Source organism: Leptopilina heterotoma, unplaced genomic scaffold (genome assembly GCF_015476425.1).
Source record: "Leptopilina heterotoma isolate Lh14 unplaced genomic scaffold, ASM1547642v1 Lhet_278, whole genome shotgun sequence".
In the NCBI taxonomy this organism is placed as follows: domain Eukaryota; kingdom Metazoa; phylum Arthropoda; class Insecta; order Hymenoptera; family Figitidae; genus Leptopilina; species Leptopilina heterotoma.
The window spans coordinates 488,311-514,592 of NW_025110986.1; the positions used below are offsets into that span (position 1 = coordinate 488,311).

General features: G+C 28.4%; 2 protein-coding genes across 2 annotated transcripts in view; one reads left to right on the forward strand and one right to left on the reverse strand.

Moving 5' to 3' along the window:
- LOC122504090 (protein timeless homolog) overlaps nt 1-26,282 on the forward strand; it is a 710,704-nt gene that overhangs the window by 166,253 nt on the left and 518,169 nt on the right. The window lies entirely within an intron of this gene.
- LOC122504091 (insulin-like growth factor-binding protein complex acid labile subunit) lies at nt 15,088-20,155 on the reverse strand. The gene has a single exon (XM_043614990.1). The coding sequence runs from the start codon at nt 19,714-19,716 to the stop codon at nt 17,323-17,325; it is 2,394 nt and encodes a 797-aa protein (XP_043470925.1). The 5' UTR covers nt 19,717-20,155; the 3' UTR covers nt 15,088-17,322.

The window sequence follows — 26,282 nt, forward strand, 5'->3', positions numbered from 1 at the left end:
CTGTAGTAATTTCTGAAGTAATTTAATTCTTGCATAGAGTTTTATTAATATTTTTGAAAAAAATTGAATTATTTTGAAGATTCAATTAGTCAAGTGTATCTAATTTTTCAGTTATTTTTAACTGATTCAGAAGCAAAAAGTTAGTCACTGATCAACTTGCACTGACTCCAAAAAAATAATAATATGGGTGATATTCAATCGTTTCTTTTTTTAAATTTAAGTTGAGATATTAGAGTATCTTTCCATTAACTTCAATTTTTCATTTAATGTGTAAAATTAACAAAAAGTGAAAAGTGATCCACTACGCCCTTGTCTCCCCTACTATAATAACTTTATCTCTGGGAGAAAAAGGAAAAAAAAATTGGAAAACGCGCTTTGAAGGGAAAACTTTATTGTGACCAAAAGTGGTCACTGTAGGACTAGTTGTGCTTTATTAGGGTGGGAAAAAACTTTCCTTATTCTTCTGGGTTTTATAGACCTATGATTTCATAAACGGACCTACCGTCAGACTTTTGGCATTGTGGATCATGTCATTCCCTCTTCGCATTTTCAGTGCCGTTGTTGTTTTGACCTACTTTCTTCGGGTCAACATTACGAGAGACTTCTTCGGTTTCTCAAGGGCTGATCTGAAGACCTCGCATTTATCCACTTTTGACAATGTTGTTTGAATTCTCCTTCCAACTTGAACTTGACTTCATGTAAGAAGCAGCTTACGCTTGTCTTACAAAATCTTAAGCTGATTATTATATTTTTATGAGTCTAAATTTTCTCAACTGTCGCACACTCATCAGGGGACAATTATGTGTGAATAAATTTTTCTATTTTTCCCAATTGTAAATGTAAATGTTAATTTTTCTATAAATTTTTCCATCATCCTTGCTTTAGAAAGTTGTAAATAATGTCAATTGTATTTATAAAATTGTTATTATTAAAAATATAGTATTTTTTAAATTTTTATTTAACTATTATACTGTTTTTGAAAGAATAATAAAAAATAAATAAATTTTCTATTTCTCACACTAATTTATTTTGAATAACTTAATTCCATTGGAGAACTGACATAGAGTTATTATTTATAAATTATTTAATGAAGCATTTTTTTGTCAAATTTTAATTTCAATTGTTGAAATTAGTTTCAATTTTAAAAGTTTTAACACAATTCTTTAAAAAAATTCAACTATCTTAAAAAATATCAAAATTCTTTTCAGAAAATCAATTATTTCTAAAATTTTTTTTAAAAATTCTTGTCAACATTTCAATTATCTTTATAAATAGCAAAATTATTCACCGAAATTCGATTATATTCAGGAATTTTAGTAAAATTTATTGCAAAATTATTTTTATAAATAACAATATATACATCACAAGAAATCAATTATTTTCAAAAATTTTAATAAAATTTATGTCACAATTTCAATTATTTTCAAAAATTTTAATAAAATTTATGCCAAAATTTCAATTATATTCAAAAATTTTTCTTAATTCAATGATTTTTAATAAGTAGGTATTCTACTATTATAATAAAATTTGTAAAAAGAATCCAATTATTAAACAAAACTGTTGTTTAAATTCTACACAAACATTAAATTATTGTCCAAAAAAATAAAAATTTTACTTGAATTCAATTATTTAAAATAGAATTTGCATAAATTTTTTCGAAAATTTCAATTGTATTAAAATTTTGCATTAAAATCTTAGCAGTAATTCAATAATTATTTTCATAAATTTTTTAACTACCCTCACAGCATGGGATATCCCGTGGATATCCCATTTCCATCCCGCGACATCCCTTGGATATCCCAGGGAGATCCCATGGGATATCTCACGGGACGGAAATTTGGATAGCCCAGGGATATCCATTGGATATCCCTGGGATGTCCCTGAGATATCCACGGGATATGCAAATTTTTCTTTTGTGGGGTATCCCGCGTGGGATATCCCTGGGATATCTTGCGTGGGATATATGTCAGCGCATGTGTATTAAACGGAATACGATCGTTCCAAGTGTCAAAAGATTGTGTGGAATTATATTTACAAATTAAAGTCAAAAAAGTTTCATTCAATATTTGTTGCATCAAATATTGGTAGATAATATATTAAATTATTCAAATATTTATTCTAATTACATTGTACATTCTAAACAAATAATGCATGAATTACTAGATTAATTACTGAAAATCCAGTATATTTTTCCCTTTAAACAAGAAGAAATAAAATTTTATATGTATGTACTCATATAATCTTACACGCGCAGGCGTCGACCTTCCCAGCTGTTGAGTGTCATGGCGACCATGGCGTCGCGTCATTAGATCAGAAGCGTGTGTTTTGCAGTGTGTGATTATAAGTGTTGCTGTTTAATATGTTTAACTTTCACTTTTTTTTAGTTTCTTGTAAATATCTTTAACCAATAAATATTTATCAGTAATAGACAAAATGAATTGACCCAAATTAGTTTAAACCCACACACAATAAATGTTTAGCGTTAAAAAGACATTTTATTGAATTCAACTAATGTTTATTAAATCACAAAAAAATAACTTTGTTATTAGTCAAATATAATCTTTTATTTTTGAAATAATTTTTTTCTCATTCTAGTTATAATTTAATAATGGTTTTTCAACTCTTTAAAGCTCTAATTATTTTTCAACATATTACTATTTCTCACGTAGCATATCCCGCGTGGATAATATTAGGATATCCCGCGCGAGTCTCCCATGGGATGGAAATTTGGATATCCCAGGGATATCTCTGAGACGTCACAGATATCCCAGGGATGTCCCTGGGATATCCTAATATCCCGCGAGATATCTCAGGGATATCCCTGGGATATCCTTTTGCTCAGAGGGTATATTTTCATAAATAACAATATTCATCACAAGAATTCAATTATTTTTAAAATTAAAAAAATTCTTTGCAGAAATTCAATTAGTTTCAAAGAATCTAAAAAAATTGTCGTCAACATTTCAATTACCTTTATAAATGAATAGCAAAATTAAATTATTTTCAGGAATTTATTGTAATAAAATTCATTGCAAAATTAAATTATTTTCATAAATAACAATATTCATTACAAGGATTCAATTATTTTCAAGAGTAATAAAATTAAATTATTTTCAAAAAATTTCATAAAATTCATTTTGCAAAATTTCAATTATTTTAAAAAATGTTTCTTATTTCAATAATTTGTATACCTATTTATTATTTTAATAAAATTTCCCAAAAAAATTCAATAAATTATTTAAAAACAATTTTGATTAAATTCTACACGAATATTTAACTATTTTCTAAAATAATTAATATTTCACTGGAATTCAATTATTAAAAAAAGAATTTGCATAATTTTTTTTAAAAAAGTCAATTGTTTGAAATTTTTTTATAAAATTCTTCGCAATTCAATTATTTTCATAAAGAATAAAACTCATTCTAGAATTTCAATTATTTTTAATACAATTTTAATCGAATCCCTGAAAAAATGTAATTATTCTTAAAATTTTTATTAAAATCCGACGATTTTTGTGAAGGTTTCAAATTAAAATCTTTGAAAATCTGAATTTTTCATTTTTTTAATTAAATATTCTATGGAACTAATTTTTTTCAAAAATCTTATTCGAAATTTTTTATAATTATATTTAAAGTTTTTATTTTTTAATGTATATTTAATTGAAGAATTTCCGAAGAATCGAAAATTTGTAAAATTGAATTGTAAACGAATGAATTTGAAAGTTCTCAAAAGAACTTTATCAAAAGTTATTAAAAATAATTGATTTAAAGAAGAATTTTAATGGAAAATAATTCTAGAAAATAATCATTAAATTGAAATGATCTTTAAGTATTATAAGTTATTAAATTTCAAAAGATTTGAAAATCTTAATTCCTATAAAAAAATAACAATGATTAAATATTTATTTAAAAATGAAGTTATTGATGTTTTTGAATAATTTTACAATTAAAGAAATTTGTAAATAAATCTAATAGAACATTTTTTTGAGTAGGTATCTAATAATTTTTAGAGTGAATTGGAATATTCTTTAGAGTCAGGGAGAGAGTGAAAATTTTGTCTGGAAATTAGGATGAAGTCAGGGAAAATGAAAATTAAATTTTTGTAGCAACCCTGTATGAGTTCACATGATCTGACTCAGTATATAAGTAAAACATCAATAAAGTATTGGTATTAATCATAATAAAATTAAATGTATCGTACATGCCACATATACCATTACTCGAAAGTATGTCACAATAATCATTACAACAATAATGATGAGAATAATAATAAAGATATTAAAATCACGATTAAAATGACTATAGTAACATGAATAGTCTAAATGGCAGTGCACACAAATGTGAAAGAGATAATTTGAACAAAAGGAAGAGAAATGCTAATTTCATAAAGTATAAAATTATGAGGGAAATAATAAATATTTTCTAAGCAAACACATAGAAGAGATAACATGTTTCAATTTGAAAATGTCCCTTTCACGGTATCGAAATACAGAAACAATATTGAAACTGAAATAGTTCCAAAGTGAGTGTAAATATTCATTTTCGTGTAGACTGAAGTATCTCTTTACACACATATACATAGAGTGGTGACTATACTTTATCATGGGGGAGCAATAAAACATTGGCTTATCCATATTCGAACCGGACAGTTTGGACTTCATCAATTATTTCAATTACCTGCTTGCAACAGCCAACCTTCCTAATTCATTCTACATTACGCGGCCTCTCCTTTCATTAATCACTAATTACTTTCATTATACTTCCTGTACCCCGCATATGTACACGATATCACACAACAAATTTGTTTTATTAAAATTATTTCTCTTATTCATAAAGGGGTAAAAAAACGAAATTATCATATTGAAATAGAAGTCTTTTTACCTGCATTTAAATGGATTCTATAATTATTATCGAAGCTTCAATTCAATATATCAATTATTGGCTAAAAGCCATTATAGTCGAACAGTGGAATTTTTTCTTTTTTTTTAAATTAGCTGAGCCAGATTACTAATACCATTCAGATATATTCGCTTTTTTTCTAAAAAAAGAAATCTTCCAATTTCCAGGGATTTTCTTATATTTGCGAAGATTTCTCCTGGTAGAAAAATTATCGGTATTTTTTTAAAGGACTTTAGACAAATCTCCATCGAGTACTTCTGTCAATTGTATAATTATAGGTATATATTAGAATAAAATTCTTAGCTAAGGAAAATAAATAAAATTTATTTTTATTATATGCTTTTTTCTATAACAAATTTCGTTTGACTGGTCTAAATTATGCAAATTTTTCTCCTTTTTTTATAAAAAATATTAGAAAATTGTTAATTGTTATTTCTCAATAACTATATTGTTCACAAACTCATTCTTTCTTTTGTGAAAAGAAAACATTACATATTCCCGTTTCTTAAAATTTTTGTAGAAAATTCTCAATTTTCATAAGGAGATATAATTTGCATCATTTCCATTTCTTAATTACAATTGTTTTAATAAAATTTAAAGTTTTTTAAAAATAAAGGAAAAAAATATCTGTGTATTGATAGAAATTTTCGTTTCGTTTTTTATAAGTCATTTATTATGTATTGTAATATCTACGTGTAAGTACACATTTTAATTTTTAGACGTTTCGACAACCCACGTTTGTCATTTTCAATATAGAAGTCTTTCGTATAAAATCAACTCCATTAACAACCTATACTTTGGCATTAGTTTTGCAATATTGCACATATTTTTTCATATATTAGTACAGGTACATAACACTTAATTTTTGTAGTCTCGTTTTTATTTCGCATTGAAGTTAAATTATTTTTGAGTTAAAAACTATTGTACTATACACAGATATTTAATATAATAAGTCGAAACGAAAATAAACACCAAAAAATTGAAATAAAGGAAAAAAATGTTTATGAATTATTCTATTTCTCAGTTACAAATTTTAATTGAAAATGAAAATTTTTGAGTTGTTAGAAAATAAAGGAAAGAATTTTACTCAAAAAAATGTTCTGTTACATTTATTTACGAATTTCTTTAATTGTATAATTATTCGAAATCATCAGTAACTTCTTTTTTAAATAAATATTTAAGTATTATTATTTTTCCATAAATAAAAATGAAGATATCGATCACTCTGAGTCATAAAACTTAATTCTCATAAAGAATTTTATCAAATTCTTTGAAAATAATTATCATTTCTTTCGAAGAATTTTAATAAAATTTTTGTAAATTAATTAATTTTTTTGAATCATTTTATTAAAATAGAAAAAAGTAATTCAATTACTTTAAATAATTTAATTAAAATTGTATTATAAATAATTGAATTCTATAATTTAGGAAAATAATTGAATTCTTGCAACGACTTTTATTAAATTTTTTTTAAATAATTCAATTTATGTACAAAAATTTATTGTTTGTAAAAATGATGGAATTCTTGGAACAATTTAAAAAAAATTTTTGGAAATAATTGAATTTTTTAAAATCATTCTATTATAATTTAAAGAATAATTTCATTATCTCGAATAATTTAATTAAAATTGTATTAAAAGTAATTGAGTTCTTCAAAATAAATTTTGTAAAAATTTTGTAAACAAATTAATTTCTTTCAAAGAATTAAAATTTAAATAAACTTTTTAAGAATTATTACATTTTTCGAGGAATTCGATTAAAATTGTATTAAAAATAATTCATTAAAAATATTTCATTAATTTCAGCTAAATTGAAAATTAAATGAATCTAAAATATTACCTCAATGAAGCATTTATTAATAGATTTCTATTGTCTCCAAAAAAGAAACCTTATTTCGAAGAAATTTATTTATTAAAATTCCCATCAGAATCATATTATTCCTATTGAACTTAATTTTTATTTGAATAAATAATTGAAGCATATTTTTCTATATAGAGAAGATAAAATCAAATGTCGATCTCACTCAACATGAGATTCACTGATCCAATTTCTTTTTAATGACTGACAGTTCTCGTGAAGCTGTAAAACGCGTCCAAAGTGTTCATAAAATGGATAATAAACAACCCAGAGGGGTCAACGTGAACTGTGATCTCGACAGATTAAAAATACATTTCCAAAGAAAGTTATTATTATTATACGAGTGTGTATAGGGTTAAAAGGTGTCGGAAAGGGGTGGTGGGGGTGTGGTATTTCATTAAATCTGAATTAATATATAGGTTATAAAACACGGTAAGAAAAATCGTATATTTCAATTTATCGTTTTATTACCCACTTTTTTTTATCTTCCCTTAATAAATATATGATTTTAGTTTATTTTTAAATTCGCTCTTGCTAGTTTTAGATATCCGTTAAAATTTTCCTTCATTTATTATTGAATTTTCCTCGACATTTCAATTTTATTTTTGGCATAGTAATACATTAATATAGTTCTGTTTATTAATTATGTGTTGATTTGCTTTTTTTATGCCGAATTTATTAAAATTTTAATAATATCCTACTATAAAATTGCACATTTTAAGCTAAAAACGTCATTTTATCTCTATTTTTTTAAAAGATACCATTAAGCTGAATAAAGCTGTGTAAACAATAAATTAATTATTATTTTTTAATTACAAAAACAAAAATTAATTGCACACACCTTAAAGAATATCTGTGAATTTTTTCAAATTTTTCCTACTAGCAGTTTCGCTTGGGGAACAGGTGAAAGTATAGCAAAAAATTTTTTGTGGTCTCGAAATATACTTTTTTTCATTCTCAAGACTTTAAGCTTTCATAAATTTTTTACCAGAATGTTTAGAGATTTTTTTTCAATGAGATATAAACAAAAAAAGCCGGAGTCGCTTTCTTTTGTCCCCGACTTTAGGTGTGCCCCTTAATAAATGTAATAGAACATTTTTTTGAGTATCTAACAATTTTTATAGTGAAACAGAATATTCTTTAGGGTCAGGGATCCTAACCCTGTAAAAGGTTTTCTTTTGCCCGTTTACTAAACGCTGTAATTGCGATCTAAATTTTGATTTTAATTTATGATTAACGATAGTAATTTATTTCTAAAAAAAATATTTAGGTACAAATATATATATTTTTATTCTGTTTATTTACTGTTGAAATTTTGAATAATGCGATTATTTTTTGCGAAGTTTCATTGTCACTTATATCGGCGATATTGTATATATAAAGAGTCACATGCACATTGAAGAGAAAATTGAATTTTAAGCTGAAAAGACTAATTTCGCTTAAACTAGATAGAGTCGAAAATGTGGGGGAAGAGGTGTACTATAGTATTCTTTACCCAACTTCCATTTTACCACATCTTCAATGCAAAGATGTTTTCTCAGAAAAGTGAGTTTCCTTTAAAAATGTAAATCTTGGAAAACCGTTGATCTGAAAGTGGGTCATGGTAGATAAAAGACATGATCAAGAAGAAAAGAAAATAATAAAGAGAGAGAGAGAGAGAGAGAGAGGGAGGGAGGGAAAAAAGAGACGATCTTTTGCTTTTTGACCATGAAAATGTCGCCTCTGGCCGTTACTGGTGGATGCATTAATGGAAGTTGAATAGGACAGAACCGCCATACACAGATGTTATATGCTAGAGAGAGTCTCCCTCTCTGTGTGTGTAAATTTTGCAGAAAGTTTGTACTTCAGAGGCCATCCACGATCAATGCTATCGTGTCACTGGCTTGCTACCACTACTAATAGATTCTACTTTGAAATCTATTGAAACTTCTTCCAATACACGCGTGTGTCCTCTTGTCCTTTAGACTAAGCACAACCCTCGGTGGGCTTTTATTTCTATCAAACAAATTGATGAGTGCTGCTTCTTTTAAACCAATGTCCATTTTCTCTTTAGCCGTGTATGTATAAATGATCCTTTAGTAGAAATCGTCAAGGTATATGCTCCTAAAATCAATATTGGGCCAAAGGAGGTCCTAGCTTGGAAGTTCCTGTTAATATATACTAGAATGGACCTAACTATTATTATTTCTTTATTTTGTCCCAGGAAAAGCATGAGAACAATCATTAAAGTACAATATAATTCATACAATTCTAAAATTGAAAAAACAATTATAATGGAAAAAGTTTAACAATTTTTAATAATACAACTGAAACAATCATTCAAATAATAACAGACTTCACTACTTTTAAGAAAACAATCTAACAATTTCAAAATAGTATTGAATATAAAAACTTAACATAAAAATACTATGATTAAAATAAGAAATACATCTTATTATCATTAGCTAACAAATATCTAAAAAGTTTTGTCCTAAAAATACCAATACTTTTAGCATTATTTATAGAACAAGGAAGAGAGTTCCATAATGTTACGGCAGCAACAACAAAAGAATTCTTATATCTTTCAGTTCTACAGAGAGGTGCTACTTCTTTTGAAGTAATTTCACTTCTATAAGTAAATTTTTCATACAAATAAAGAGGCTTTTTTGTATTTAGAGTAACGTATGTTAAACATCCAATAAATAATAAACGACTATTTTTAATATTCAACCATCCCAGTCATTCACGATAAGGAGAAACATGTTCATCCCTTTTTAAATTAAAAATAAATCTTACATGAATTGAGAAGTTTCTCCAGCTTATCGTTAAGTTAGACCTTAACTACAATACACCGAAAAGAATTTTAATAAAAAATTAACAATTTTTCGTTAATTGAAATATTTCTTGTTGTATTAACTAATTTTTTAATAATTTGAATTAAAATTATGAAGTTGAAGTTACTTTTTAAGATGGTTAAAATGAGTTTTTTTAAATTTACATTTTACTCTGTACTTGGTTTTGATAACAAGCAACAGTTGGTAAAGCGAACTATGTACATTGAACAATTTGAAGAAATTTAATAAAATTAACATAAGCTTTTTAGTAAAGCCAACTATCTTGTTAGGTTGTTACTGATAAAATTAAAAAGATATCACTTGCAATCGATACATCATTTATTTAAAACTTGAACGGTTTTTGAATACGTAACAATTGTTTAACAATTATTAATAATTAATAATTATTAACAATCAAAAAATTCTTAATAGAAAAAGATCATTTAAAAAATTTGAAAAGTGGATAATATTTTTAAATTCTATATTTATAATAATTATTTGTGTAACTTTAAAAAGTATAGTTTACCTTTGAAAATAATATTAAGAGTCTGTCAAATTTCTTTAATCAACTTGCAAAAATTGATTAAAAACATTTCAAAAATGTTCAATATTTTATAATTTGTTTAATTAATTATTTTTTTTAACAATTAGAAGTTAAAAATAAGAAACATGTATAACATTAATTCTCATTTGTCTTTAAACACAATAGTTACAATATCTATACTATCTATTATACATTTGCTTAAATTTCTTATTATTAGAAGAAAATTCTAAATTATGCAATAAATATTCTTAATTGTTTACACCTTGATAGAAGAAATTAAATTTTCCAGAGTTTTAGTGCATGAAGCAGGATTGCCACAGGTCGGGGAAGTTAAGAAAATTCATGGAAAAGTTAGGGATTTTTATTAAAAGTACTGGAAAAAATTAAATTTTTAAATTTATAAAAATTTACGAATTTTTAGTTTGCCTCATAAACTATGAAATTACCACGAATTCTATTAAAAAACCTTTAATTTTTTCTATTTCTGACAATAATTTCTTTTTAAATAACTTCATTCCTCAAGAACTATCATATTGATTTAAAACTCTTCTCCAAAATTCAATTATTTTCAAATATTTTAATAAAATTCTTGGCAAAATTTCAATTATTTTCAAAAATTTAGTAAAATTCTTGTCAATTTTACGCAAACATTTAATTATTTTCATAAATATGTAATAAAAAGTTCACAGGAATTCAATTATTTACAAATTTTTTAAAAATTTCTTCCCAATAATTTAATTATTTTCATAGGTAATAAAAATCATCGCAGAATTTGAATTATTATATGAATTATTTTGAATTATTTTCAAAAGTAATAAAATTCTTCTCAAAATTTCAATTATATTTAAAATTTTTTTAAATATTATCAGCAAAAATTTCAATTATCTTTATAAATACCTATTATAATTCTTCTCTGAAACTCAATCATTTTCAAAAATTTTAATAAAATTCTTGTCAAAATTTGAATCATTTAAAAAAATTTGTAATAAATTTTTACGCAAACATTTAATTATTTTCATAAATCATAAAAATTTTATAAGAATTCAATTATTTACAATTTTTTTTAATAAATTTCTTCGAAATAATTCAATTATTTTCAAAAATAATAAAATTCTTTTTAGGAATTCAATTATTGGTGGATTCCACGTCAGTTCAACGCACTAATTTTCATGACTTGTTGGAATTTGGCTGTACTTTTGTAAATTTATTACTTTTATAGTGATAAACAACTCCACCAAATATTTTTAAAAAATTTTGAAAATTACCAAAAATATGTCATTTTTAGAATTTTTGTCTTTTTTTTCTTAAATTGTAGAAAATAATAATTGAATTGAAATGATGAAAATAATTTTTAAGAAGTTACAGTAACAATATTCTATAGGCAAATTAGGTATAAAATAATGATTTTATGGCTCCATCATCTTTAATTATATATTAATTTAATTAATTAAAATAATTATGTTTCATAACAATATTCTTATAAGTTATTGAATTTCAAAAGGTTTGAATTTAAAATTTTTAAAAATCTTAATTTCTATGGAAAAATAATAAGGATTAAATATTTATTTAAAAAAGAAGTTATTAATGTTTTCGAATAAGTTTCCAATTAAAGAAGTTTGTAAATAAATGTAATAGAATATTTTTTTGAGTGTATAATAATTTTTAGAGTTAAACAGAATATTCTTTAGAGTCAGGAAAAAATTCAAAATTTTATCTGGAAATCAGGGAAATCTTAGGGAAAAACAAAATTAAATTTTCGTGACAACCCTGATAAAGATAATTTTGCAATGAAGATTCCAAGTTCGATTCCCAGGAGAGGCGGATATTTTATTTTCAGGATTAATAAACAAGTTAAATTCAATATTCAAGAATTTTTTGTGAATATGTAAAAAATTATAAACCTGTTCCTTGCTTAATTAAATTACTTGTTCAGAATTATAAATCCTTAAATTGTCACCAACGAGATATGCTAATTAGGATTAGGCTAGAATTGGATCACAAACAATTTTAGGACCTAACTAAAATGCAAATCTAGAGCCTAGTTAGTAGTTAAATAAAAGGACATATAAGATAGAACCTAGGTGTAAGGACCAATTTCCAATTCCCACTCGCGAAGAAAAGTTGTCGTCTCATTCATTTTCGAAAGGAGAAAAAAAACTTTCCACCATTCAATTATCGAAAAACATCTGAAAAGGGATTTTTGTTTTTCAGTTTGAGAATAAAAAATAAGGCAAAAAAAATTAAGCTATGCAGAAATATTTTCCCCTTGCTTTCATGGATCAAGCGAAGTGTAAAATTGCGCTAGCAAATGAAACCGCGCCGGATGTGTTCACTTACCCGTCTCGACTGTCACAAACTCGAGTCGTTAAAGTATCTCAAAATCTCGCAAGAATTCTGCAATAGTGGGATAAAAGTGGTTAGATGTTTTTTTTTATGCTTTTTTTCTTCAAGGACTTTCCCCTTTAAGAGCAAGAGTTTGTATTGTCAACTTAATAATCCGTCGGTTGCAATTGAAAAAAAGTTGAATATAAAATTTTACCCCACATGATACCTATTCTGTACAAATCCTCGAGAATAATTATATGCATGTTTCTACTATTGTTATTTTTCTCAAAAAAAAGAAAAGAAAATTGTAGGATTTTTTAAAAAAGGCAGCAATCTAGTAAAAACGTAATTTCAAATTCTTCTCTTCTCATTTTTCTATTTTTTAAAAGTCAATTTTTCTTTTTAATATATATTTATATTTTCGAAAAATTATCTCAGAGAGAAAATAAACAAAAAATTATTCACAATAGTAGAAGAATGCATATAAACTTTTATTTAAAGAAATATTTTATGAACTGATATTTTTAATTTTATTGCGCAATTTATTTTTGTGGACAATATCAAGTGACAGATTAAAAGGAAATTTTAATTTTGTAAACTTAAAAGCAGCATTTATCGAAAATTTTTGAATCAATGAAAATTTTGCATAATTTATTACAAAATGGTTGAAAATAAAAGTTAATTAAAATTTCATAGATTTTCAAAAGTTGTCAAATTTAAAAATAATACTACAGATCCGTGTTGTTAAAAATAGATTTTCTATTTGTTGTCGGAAATCGGTCAAAAATAATTATTTCTTTGTAGATTTAAAATTTTTTTTATGACAATATAATAGTTTAAATGATTTATAAATAACAATATTGATCAGGCCCAACATTAAGCAAAATTGTCTAGCAAAATTTGATTTTAATTTTTATTTCCTATAAAATGGGAGAAAATAGTAGGGGAGAGTGGTCCTAAGTTGGCCGCCTAAGCAAATTGGTCGAAAATAGTAACAAAATTAAATTTAATCATTTCGGCAAGTATATATTAGTGTTTAGAGATCGTTTTGCTATAATTTTGTGGTATTTAGAACGTTATAGAATAGCTTTTGTAGTCTTAATACAATAAATAGTGAAAAGCTGCATTTTGGACATTTCGGAAATAGCGGTCCTAAGTTGGCCACCACTTTTTTCGCTTGTGTTTAAGGAAGAAATGCATATTCTTTTCAATTACGCAGAAATTTTACAAATTTGATACATTTAGGAGAATAAAAACGCATTATTTAACTATTTTTGTTTAGAAAATGAAGCATTATTTTATTTCATTTATTTGCAATGGTGGATGGCTGTGGAGATAGGCGTTTTTGTACTATGTCTTTTCTAATGTTTTTTAAACATTTTTTTTGCTTTTTATCTTTGTTTAATTCCTACGTTACACTTTTACGGTCTTCCTCGTGATGAAAAACACAAAAAAGAAATAAAACATAAATGAAAACAAACAAAAACAATAGGTGGCCAACTTAAGACCACTGTGGATTTTTACAAGTTTCAAATTATTACGCTAATAAAAAAAATTTAATTAAAAAATCAACAGAACCTCTTATTACAACATTAAATAAAGGAACTAGCGCACACACTCATTTAGAAAATTTTAATTATTTATCTCTTGTACCTGCTCTCGAAAAAACAAGAAAAATTAAATTTTTTTGGTCGTAAACAATATTATTGTCCTCACAATGCGTAGAAGAATCTTAGATTATAATTAGGTCCATAAATTATATCATGGTTTATCAATATATCATACCACAAAATTATAGATTCGTCCAGTATACCATCTCTGAGAAATGCAGGGTGGCCAACTTAGGCCCACGGCCAACTTAGGACCACTCTCCCCTATTCTTTTAAAATATCTCATAAAATTTTTTACTTTTTACAAAAATTTTCTTTAACGTAGTATCAGAATGTAAAAATAAATTATAAAAATTCTTTATCAAATAGTTTAAGAGGCATTCTTTTTGCTAAATATTATCCACATATGAAAAAAATAGAAAGTAAGTTTAATTAATTTTATAATTTATAAAGTCAAAAAATGAAATTTTTGGAATTTCTATAAAATTTTTAAAATTCCCGGATTGAATTTTACTTATTTTTATAAAATTTACTCTGAAAATAGTAAAAGTTGTCAAATATTCCTTTTTTCCTTTGCAAACAGTATTTTTATTATTTTTTTTCTACGAATTTTACTCTATTCGCTTTTTCTATAGAGTAAGAAATTTTGTTTCGACTTTTTCCTACACTATAAATAATAATTAAAAGAAAACAAATCGAGTAAGAAAGAAATTTTTTTCTTTAATTAAGTTTCACACTCTACCAGACTCTAATAATATCCACATTTCAAAAAGAAATTATTATTATTATTAGTTAAAATAAAAAGCCTCTAATTAAAGTGTCGCGTGCGTGAATATAAAGGTATGTTTATAATAAAGATAAAATGAAGACTAATGACTTTTTACATACACTATGAATATAACACGTTTCACTTGGGAGGGTTTGTAACTCAATTCCCCATAGAGACTAAAGACTAAAAATAAGGTATATATATATAAATAATAAAAGCGATAAAAATCATAAAAAATGAAACACGTGTTCCTTTGTACATCATTTATTATCGTACTGGTATTTTGACACTGGTTATTTTACGAAAGATAATATCTAGCCTCTTTAATAATGATTTTTTTGTGTTTAATTTATTTTTTTCTTCTTTTCTTTTTGTACAAGTAATTGTGTTATAATTTTCACCAAATTGCTAAAAAAAATGAAGAATCACAAATTAGATCAGCAATCCTGTACACACTGTCTTGTCGCAACAAACACGTTCATGAAAAAAGTTTTTTTTTCTTTAATTTCGCAACTCTTTTAAATTCGTAGCAGAGTCACGCTGCGTTATTATTGTCACTATACACATACATACACACACATGCATATATATACATCTATATATATAAATATATACATATATATATTTATTCTCTGAATTTAAATCCGTAATATTATCAGTGAAACTTTTATTATATTTCGTTGTTAAAGTAGTAGAATTTAATTTTAAATTGAAAAAGGTAATTTTATATTTGTGCCGATAAAAGAGGTTTCTGCTTTACCGATCATTGGTAAATTAGATGTCTGTTTTTATCACCAATCGGTAAAATAGTCTTTTTTATTGTAAATCACTGGTACTAATTGTAATAATTATGTCTTTTAATTAATTAAATTAATTATTATGTCTAACTTCAAAAAATTATAATTTTTATTCGCGAAATATAGAAATATATTAGAAACAATAGTGTGCGTCCTCAGTTTTTTGTTCCTCTGTAAATTTGTGTAAAATAAAGTTACGTGGTTCAAAGATTTTTTTCGCTTTACCGATTGTTAGTAAACTAGATATTTGTTTTATCATGAAATTAAATAATTCATAATGGGAATTTCACAGAATTTGTACAATTTCTTTAACTACTTTCAGATAGTTTTAATAATTAAAACTATTTTACCGATTTTTAGTACAATAGAACTCTATTTTATCCGCAATCGATAAAAGAGATTTGCTCATTAAACACCCGGAAAGAAGGAACTGTACAAATCAAGTAAGATTTATACTCAGATTTTACTAAAAACATGTAATATTATTTCTTAATTAGATATTCAAATATGTTTTACGAATTGCTGGTAAAATAAATTTGTTTATTTAAATAAATAATAGATTTAATAGTTGTTTCAGTTAAAATTTTTGTTATTCTAGAGAAATTTATCACTGTTCTAGGTAAAGCTTTCTTCCATGTAATTTTTACTCTAAATTTATTTTGCAAATTGTTGATAAAATAAAACTCTACTTTACTAGCAATCGGTAAGAAATTTGATTATTAAAAGCTCTGAATAAAGCAAATTCACTAATATATATTAATAATATTAATATTTTCACCTTAATTCAGTCATATTTTATCAAATACGATTAAAATTATTGCTTTAAAAATTAAACACGATTCACCGATTGTTCGGAAAGTAGATTTAAATTTAAATTTGATTAAATAGTAATTGTACTTTTTTTAAAGTTGTTTTAATGTTTTTATTACTGATTTTCACTGGAAATCTAACTCAATTTGCACATTGGCTTTGTTTCCACTACTTTATAATAAAATCTGATTTACCGATTGTTAATACAATAGAAATCTACTTAAACAACAATCGGTACAACAGATTTGATTGTCAAATAGTTAAAATGAATCAACAGTACAATTTCGATAAGATTTATATTTAAGTGCAGTCACATTTTACCGAAAATTGATTAAAATTATTACCTAAACTATTAAATTTCTGTCACTGATTTAATTGTTTTAATAAACAAATTTTTTATATTTTTATTGAAACGGTAGAATTTTATTAAGAATCCTACTAAAATTGCTGGGTCTCCAAGCATTTTGCACTTGATATTTCACTGATTTAAATTTAGAGATTATGGTTATACATATATATTTCTATTTTATCTATATATATTTATATATACATATATATTAATATATTTATAATATATATTACATATATAATATAAATATATACGTTTGTTGGAATTTGCGTTGATTTGTGATTGTTATGAGTTGAAAAGATCGCGTTTTTGTGAAATTTGGCGAACTTTTATTTTTATTCACACAATTTTTTGTAGATAGTCGTTATTTTTTATTTTGTAAAAAATTACTATTGAACTCGAGTTGTGATTGACGAGAATTGAGAATTTGAAAAAAAAACAACAACAGAAAACAACAACTCCCTTTGATCTCTACATTATATCCGAATTGTTTTCCTGTGTCTTGAATAAAGAGAGAGAAGTTCATCAAGCACGTTCATTGGAATTCGGTCACCATCTCTCAATTGTTGATGTGAGTGAGTGAACTTCAATGTTTTCCTGACGTTGATACTGATCACGACGACGAATCGGTGCTGCACGACGTGATAAAACAACAGTGAGTGCTGCTGCAGCACCAAGAGCAGCACCAACTAACACAAGCATACCGGGATGTGCACCCGCTGATAATGCATCGGACACACGAGCACCTGAATCCGTTACTTGTCCACTCAATTCTTGCGCGACCGTATTTGATACGTCATTTGATAAGGGCACGTCTTTTTCTTTAGTGCCACCCATTTTCCCATTGAGAAGCTGACTATACTTTTTCGAATCATGATGATCGTTGTTCTCATCCTCTGTACGTGACTCTGATTCTAATATTTTTGTCTTGCCGAGAACTTTATTGGAAATTTTCACATTCTCCTTTTGCATTATATTATTATTGTTGATGTAATTTTTGCCTGATTTTTGCTTTTTTGATTTTAGTTTTGTATAACTGGTTTGTCGATTGATTTTTGGAGTTTCGGTGACATTGTTGATGAAAGGAGATTCGACTGATGATATAGTTGTTGTTGTAATTGTCTTTTTTAAAACTGGTATTTTGGAATTGTTTACGGTTGAGGGGAAATTGGGAATATGGGTTGAATTTGCGGTCGGTTTGATAGGAGGTGAAATTGAAGTTTGGGTGGGAGGATCGGGCATTTGAGACAGATGGTAACCGATCAGATGTGATGGTTCAGTGCAACGAGCAGGTTCATCCAATTCTCCGTGTTGTCTGATCCATTCGCCGAGCCAGTATAATTCCGTGGTGCAGTTCCAGTCGTTTCCGGCTAGGCCGAGTCGACGTAATTGCGGAAGGTCGTAAACGAGATCCGATCGAATGGTGGTGATGTCGATGTGGGCCAAATTTAATTCCGTTAAGCTCCTGCAGGCCGATAGAGCAGCGTCATCGGTTAGAAGTTGTGCGGCGAGGACGGGACTACGAGAGACGTCGAGGGTCGTCAATCTTTCCGGGGTCGGAACCGGAAAGGCCATGTCCCTTTGTTTCTGCTCCTCACGACTGAGGGAACCCAAACCCGACAACTGAAGCCTCATCAAATTAGTTAGCCCACTGAAGGTATTAGCCGGTAATGCTTTAATCGGGTTATTCGATACACTCAGCTCCTCCAGTGTCGGTAATTGGCTAAACGATCCCTCTTCGATCGATTCTATCCTGTTGTTGTTGATTTTCAGAATTCGGAGATTGTACAGTCCGTCAAAGTCACCGAATCTGAGAATGGATATCGTGTTGCGCTCGAGATGCAGTTGGGTGAGACTGGTGGGCAAACTGTGCGGCACGATCGCTAAAAAATTCCCCGACAGATTCAACACCTCGAGGACCTCCAGTCGCCCCAGGGCATCGTCCTCCACGACTGTCAGGCGATTGTCCGATAAATCCAGCAGTCTCAGCAGGGGATAACTGTCGAGATCCCCACCGCGGATCGAAGTCAACTTGTTACCGGCTAATCGGAGTGCCCGCACTGACCTCGTGAGTGCCGCTGGCACGCGAACCAGTCCCGTGTGCGAGGCGTCCACCGTCTCCAACCGTCGACCAGTTCCCAACAAGAGTGAAACATCCCGTTCCCGAAGTGGATTCTCCGAGAGTCGGAGAATCGACAAACCCGGTAATGGTTGTAAAACGCCAGATGCTGCCCGTGAAATACCGTTCCTCGAAACGTCTAGTTCTCTCAATCTTCCCAGAGTCTCGAACCATCTGGCGCCTAACGCTCGCAATTGGTTCCCGCTGAGGTCCAACTTTTGCAACGACTCTAGGGGCGTTAATGCATTATTCGGCAGAGTCGCGAGTTTATTGTCCGAAAGATCGAGCACCTCAAGAACACTTAAACCCGAGAACGCCAAATCGCTCACATTCCAAAGTCCATTGTCACTGATCCTCAACCACGTTAATCCTCCGAATGTCCTCAATTCCTCGTCACCAATGTCACTAATCTGATTGCTAGACAGGTCAAGGACCGTCACGTTGCACAGCCACTGAGCTTCACTAGCTCCCACATCACTCACTTCTACGAACATATTGTGTGATAAATTTAACTCCCGCACTTGCTCGAGTCCACTCCACGACACATTCAAATTTTTCAAGGAGCAATTACTCAGGACAATTTCCTGGAGACTCGTTAATCCTAATGATGAATTGTCAAAATTGTCAAGAAACGTTCTTACCTCCGTTTCCATAGCACTTTCAATGTTGAGCTTACGAATCGTGTGTGGCAAATGGTCCAGCGTAGGAAGTTTACCGGTGCATGTCACCTGTACAGTTAGTGCGGCCGGATAGCATTGGCAATGATCGAGACACGCAAAGCCGCCGCTTGCCATAAAGGCGAGAAGCAGCGTCAAAAACCACATCACTTATGATATATTGTGATTTTCACATTGTGTCGGATTTTAAATAAAGCGCCTCCATCGCTTACGTTGAGTTCGATTGCCCGGCATTTTTGGGGGCGAACACTTTTGAAACACCATTCGCGATAAGAAGAAGCAACTTCTGGCTGGATTTTTTCGGTTCTCGAGAGACGCTCATCCAGAGGAAGGCTCAAGCAACACTGCGGTGCTCGTTTTCGAAGCTGTACGTCGTTGCCTATTCTCTATCTCTGTCTCTCTATTTTCCCCCCGGTATCGTATATTTGCCACCCTCTGTGTCTGTCCTACCAGCGCTGCTTTTCCTCTCGAACTCGATAAGGGGTGCACGCGGGCGCGCGCGCTTGCGCTCCCCTGCAGTGGAGAACACACCACCACCGATTTCACGAACTGCCACCGCTGCTTTCTTAAACTCGTTTCTCATCCGATAATTGCGACCGAAGCCCTGCAACTCTCAAACCCCCAGAGTTCACGTGTCAGGAGATGCAAGACTTTCGATCGGGAGGACTGATTGAGCTCAACTCTGGGTCGCTTTGTTGATTGGGTGCATTGGCTCATTGGAGTCTGACTGGGTATTGTGTTTCGGTATCTTTGGAATGATTGAAGGTCAATTTAAACTCGTTAGGGATATTTAGTTTTGATGTTTCTCCTTTTTCGCCTCTTCCTCTCTTCTCCTCTCTTCTCTTCTTTAATGGATCATTATATTTTTCTTTTAGTTGCGGTTCTCTGAAAGTTAGTGGTTGTGGAGATTTCTTTTTTACAGTATAACTTTATCTACAAGCAATTTATTTCACTATGGATACTTTTTGGTGCGTTATTGAAACTTGTCTTTTTTTCTGAATTGAAGAAATAATAAATTCAATTGATATAGTTACAGGATTAAACTCATTAAAAGAATCTACAATTTTTCGAATTTTGCAAATTGGAATTCAAATTCGTAATCAGCAATTTGAGGCCAAAATAAAATGTGTTGTCGCATTATTCTTTTGTTTTTAAAAACGATAAAACAAAACAGAATTTTTTTATATTTTAAATTGACTTCAGACTCATCTGAAAATCTCCGAATTGGTATAGCAATCTTGAACTGTGATCTAAAATTTTCTTAATTGCATCCACTATTTTGAATTTTGCGAAATTTGTGTCAAAATCATACTCAGCGACTTTAAAAAACTCGAGTAATGAGTCTTATAAGGTTTTATCCAGGGCCCAGTGGTTTGAATCTGCTATTAACTGTTCAAAAATATCTCCAACCACAGACTTTGACGAAATCTCGCGGATTTGTTTTAGAAACATTCAGAAATAAATTTTTAAAAAACTTAATGAAACACTTTTTTATTTTTTATTTTTATTTTAATGCTAATAACGAATAATAGTTTTTCAATCGTTTTTCTTCTCGTTTCTTATGAGAAAAATTTGTTTATGCTCAATATCGCTTAAATCTAATGAGTGATTCATTAAATCTAATGATCTACACTCTAAATCTGAATCAGTGAAAATTTCACCGATTTCCATTCAGTGGACGAGTTGTTTTTATGAATCAGTGAAATTTCATTGACAACACAGGCACACAAAAAAAAAAGTCAAAACCCAGAGGTCACACCCCCCTATCCCCATGTTTTTGGGGTCGCTGAAACCGAATATGACAATAAAAAATTTTTTTCATCGGCCATTTTCCCGCTACCACCCCCTTACACCTGCTCCCGGGGGTTGGAATTTCAGTTTAAAAAAAAGTGGAGTAGGGTGTCTATTCCTATGTTTTTTGGGTCGCTAAAACCAAAAAAGACTACCAAAAACAAATTCTTCCCTTCCTTAACCCCCTACAACCCCCTTAACAACCCCGGGGTGAGGGGTCGAAATTCGAATTTTCACGAAAAACCAACGTTTTTTTGGTCGCTGAAACCAAAAAAGACTACCAAAATCCAATCCCTTCCACCCTCAACGCCCTACAACCCCCTGCAATAATTTTTTTCAAATAAAGCGGATCGATTTTTGGGAAATTGAAAATTAAATATTAATTATCAAAAATTATTGCAGGGGGTTTTAGGGGGTTGAGGGTGGAAAGGATTTGATTTTGGTAGTCTTTTTTGGTTTCAGCGACCCAAAAAACGTAGGTTTAGACACCGTAATAGACTTTTCGTGAAAATTTGAATTTCGACCCCTCACCCCGGGGTTGTTAAGGGGGTTGTAGGGGGTTAAGGGAGGGAAAAATTTGTTTTTGGTAGTCTTTTTTGGTTTTAGCGACCCAAAAAACATAGGAATAGACACCCTACTCCACTTTTTTTAAAACTGAAATTCCAACCCCCGGGAGCAGGTGCAAGGGGGTGGTAGCGGGAAAATGGCCGATGATAAAAATTTTTCATGGTCATATTCGGTTTCAGCGACCCCAAAAACATGGGGATAGGGGGGTGTGACCTCTGGGTTTTGACCTTTTTTTTTGTGTGCCTGTGCAATCAGTGTTTTTTTTTACTGATTATCAGTGAAATTCCACTGATGAATTAAAGAAAACTCGTTCACTGAATTGAAATCAGTGAAATTTTCATTGATTCAGATTTAGAGTGTTTATATAAAAGATAAAAAAAAACAATGTTTGACTAAAAGACAATTTGTTAATAATATTAAATAACTTTTAATTTAAATTAAGCTAACAAACAAACTGTTCGCTTATTTTCAGCTGAAAAATCATAATTTATTTTTAATGGCTTTATAATTACTTCGCCATTAATACTTGTACGTAAATATTGTTCAAAAAACAATATTTTTTTGAACAGTAAATTGCAAATTTAGACCACTGTACAGAAGGTCGATTACATAATTTCATTTCTATTTTTATTTTCACTTTTTTTTACTTAATTTTTTTATTTTAGAAATTATTATTTTATTCACTCTATTTTCACTTCACTATTTAATTTTCACGTTTACTGATTTTTACGAGATTTTTATTTTCATTTTCACTTTTATTTTCACTTTCACTTTGACAGATTTTCATTTACATTTTCACTTTGACAGAATTTTATTTTCATTTTCACTTTAATATTCTACTTGGTTAGTAAATTTTATTAACTCTTCGATAGATTTTCACTTTCGTTTTCACTCTCATTTTCACTTTCATTTTCTCTTTCATTTTAGTACATTTTTATTCTCATTTTAATTTCACTTTTATTTTGACTGCAATATATTTTTAATTTTCACTTTCATTTTCACATTGCATTGATAGATTTTTATTTTCTCTTTCCTTACAAGTGAAAGTGTAAATAAGAATCTATCAATGTGACAGTGAAAACAAAAGAAAAAAAATTATCAAAGTGAAATTAAAAAGCAAAAGTGAAAATAAAATACTGTCAAAGTGAAAATGAAAATGAAAGTAAAAATAAAAAATATATCAAAGTGAAAGTGAAAGTAGAAATAAAAATGAAAGTAAAAGTAGAAATTAAATTACTTAATCGACCACCAGGATTGTCACACGTCAGGAAAATCAGGGAAAAGTCTAGGAATTTTATCAAAAGTACTGGAAAAATATTCTATTTCTAGAATTCATCAAAGCGAGAACATTGAGAATTTTGTTGTTCAACAGTCTTTAAAGAATGAAAATATTCAATTTAACTTTAAATTTTTTCAATTTCTAACAACAATTAAACTTTACAGAATTGAAATTGAGGAGCTGGATGCTATAAGGGGATACGCGCCATGTTAAGTGAATGGCGCGAATCCCCTTATAGCATCCAGCCCCTCTATTGAATTTGTTTTAAATAATTTAATTCTAAAAGAACTATCATATTATTATTCATAAATTATTTAATTAATAATTTTACGTTAAAATTTCAAAAAATTGAACTTTATAAAATTTGCGTTTAAATTACAAAATTGTTTATTTTCAAACATCAACTTTAATTTTTAAAAAATTTTCAAATTAAAAAAATATATGTTTACTAATTAATAAATTAGTATAATATATTATTTTCAAAATTTCTAATAAAATATATGCACGAACTTGATTATTGTCATAAATAGTAAAATTCTTCCCAGAAATTTAATTATTTCAAATACAATTTTAATAAAATTTTTCGAAAGAATCCAATTACTTTTATTAAATATTAATCAATTCTAAATTCTAATCAATATTCTACACAAGTATTAAATTATTTTCAATATAATTTTAATTAAGTTCGTCGAAACAATTTGCAAAATGTCAATTATTTTCATAAATAATAAAAGTCTTAACAGGAATTCAATATTTTTGTAAATATTTTTTGTTCTTCAGAGAAAATTTCAATTATTTTTAAAAATTTTTATAAAATTCTTTTAAAGAATTCAATTTTTGTCAGTACAATTTTAATTTAATTCGTCGAAAGAATTTAATTAGGGGAGAGTGGGGCAAAATGGGGTACCTTTTTGAAATTGGCTGTTTACAGAGAACCAAATGAATAAATCGATTCAGCTAAACTTCAGAATTCTTCTTTGTACACTTAGCTTTGAGGAAATTATGATAATAGCGGAAAAAAAAATTTTTGAAAGAACTTATATCGTATTTTCTGAGAAAGTGCTAAAATCCCATTTTGCCCCACCCGTGGGGCAAAATGGGGTGTCATCAAATAACTATACAAAACATGGAATATTTTTTCAGAATTCATTAAATTCTTGTTGTATGAGATTATAAATACAAACAAAAAGTAGGATTCTTTATTACTATGAAAAAACAAGTAATATTTATTGGAATTTAACAAAAAAAACATCCATATTGCAAAATATCGATAATGAAACATCGATGGTATAAGTTTCCAAACAAAAATATTGATTATTCTGCAGGAAACCTTTAAATATGCATAATATAATGTTTTTAAATAGTTTTAATGAAGCGGCGTAGCTTCCGGCATGCCCCACACTTAGGTACCCCATTCTGCCCCACACTGCATATTAAAACAAAATGCAATGTTTACAAGTTATTGTAAACAATTAAACAATCTATTCTATTGGAAATTACTCTAGAATAAGTACTAAAAAAGATCCCACACTAGCCAAATTAAATGCATTGTCCCAAAAAGTTTGGTAAGCACTTCAATTTTGAAAAAAATTCATATTTTTTTTGCTTAAAACTTAAAAGTTGTATAACTTTCAAAAAAAAATTTTCTTTGGAGTGTCTTCATAATTAATAACAGTTTCTTATCAACATGAATGATATATGTCGAGGATAAAAAAATTAAAAGTACCTATCATGGAAAAACAGAGGTACCCCATTTGACCCGCCTACCCCATTTTGCCCCACTCTCCCCTACTTCCAAAAATGTCTATAAAACATCTCCGCTTATAGGTCGAAAAAAACTTCAAAAAATTCGCCATACCCTTTCTGACATTTTTAATTTTGAAAATCTATATTAAGTTTCGTAATAATCAACGATTCTATAATACTCTAGAGTGACAGTTTTCATGTTCTTGTACCTAGATTTAATTTTTAATATTCCATTTTGAATTTTGCAAATCAAATTTCATATTCGTATTAAACGTTTGCGGAAATTTCTTGTCAGCCCTTTTTCAAATAGTTTTAATCAATTTTAAAATGTTGGTGATATATTGGATTTACGTCAAGTATTCTTAAAAGTGATATTTGACCTAAATCTTAAAGTTAATATTTTTCTTTTGATTTATGACTTTTGATGTAAATTGAATTTTTATAAACTTTCATCACAATTTAAATTAAAAATTTCGGTATTAATATAAAATGATAAAAAAATTACTTTCCTTTGAATTTTCTTTTTTATCTGTAAAAAAATGTTCAAGTCGATGTGTTTCATATTTAGACCGAAAAATTGGACTTTGATTTTCAATTTGATTTTGACTTTATTTGACATTAACTTTAAAGACTCTGACTTTCATTTTTTCATTGACTTTGACTTCAGTTTCATTTTTACTTCAATTTTTATAGTCAAAGTCAAATTGAAAGTCAGTGCCAGAGTCAAAATCAAAATCAAAGTGAAAGTAAAAAGCAATGTCATAATTAAAGTCATAATCAAAATGAAAGTCAAAGTATTTCTTTGGTCACAAATTACAAATTAAAAGATTAATATTTGAAATTCAAAATGGCGGATCCCAAATGGCGGCGAATAAAAATAAAAATTTACTAAAATTATATTAAACTGTTCCCTCTCGGGAGTTTTCAGGGCCGCTTGTCACAAATTTAAAGTTGGAATTTAAAAGTAAATAATAGGTTCAAAATGGTGGACGAAAAATTTCAAAATTGACTTATTTTTCCAAAACTTGTTACTCAGGAGTTTTTTTGTTTCTCAGTTTATACATATTTGAAGTTTAATTTTTGAAATTCAAAATGGCAGATCTAAAAAGGCGGCGAATAAAAATAAAAATTTTCTAAAATCATAAAAATTTTTTTCTCGAGGGGAGAACGGTTCTCCTTTTTGGGAAAAGCGGGTACACTTTTTGGAAAGTAAGCGGCTCTATTTGTGTGGAGAAGAGAACCGATACTCCTCAAAAAGTATAACCGTTTGACGTTTGCGGCGCAACTGCTGCGCTTTATAAAGGGAAAACAGCTCTCTCTTGCCAAATCA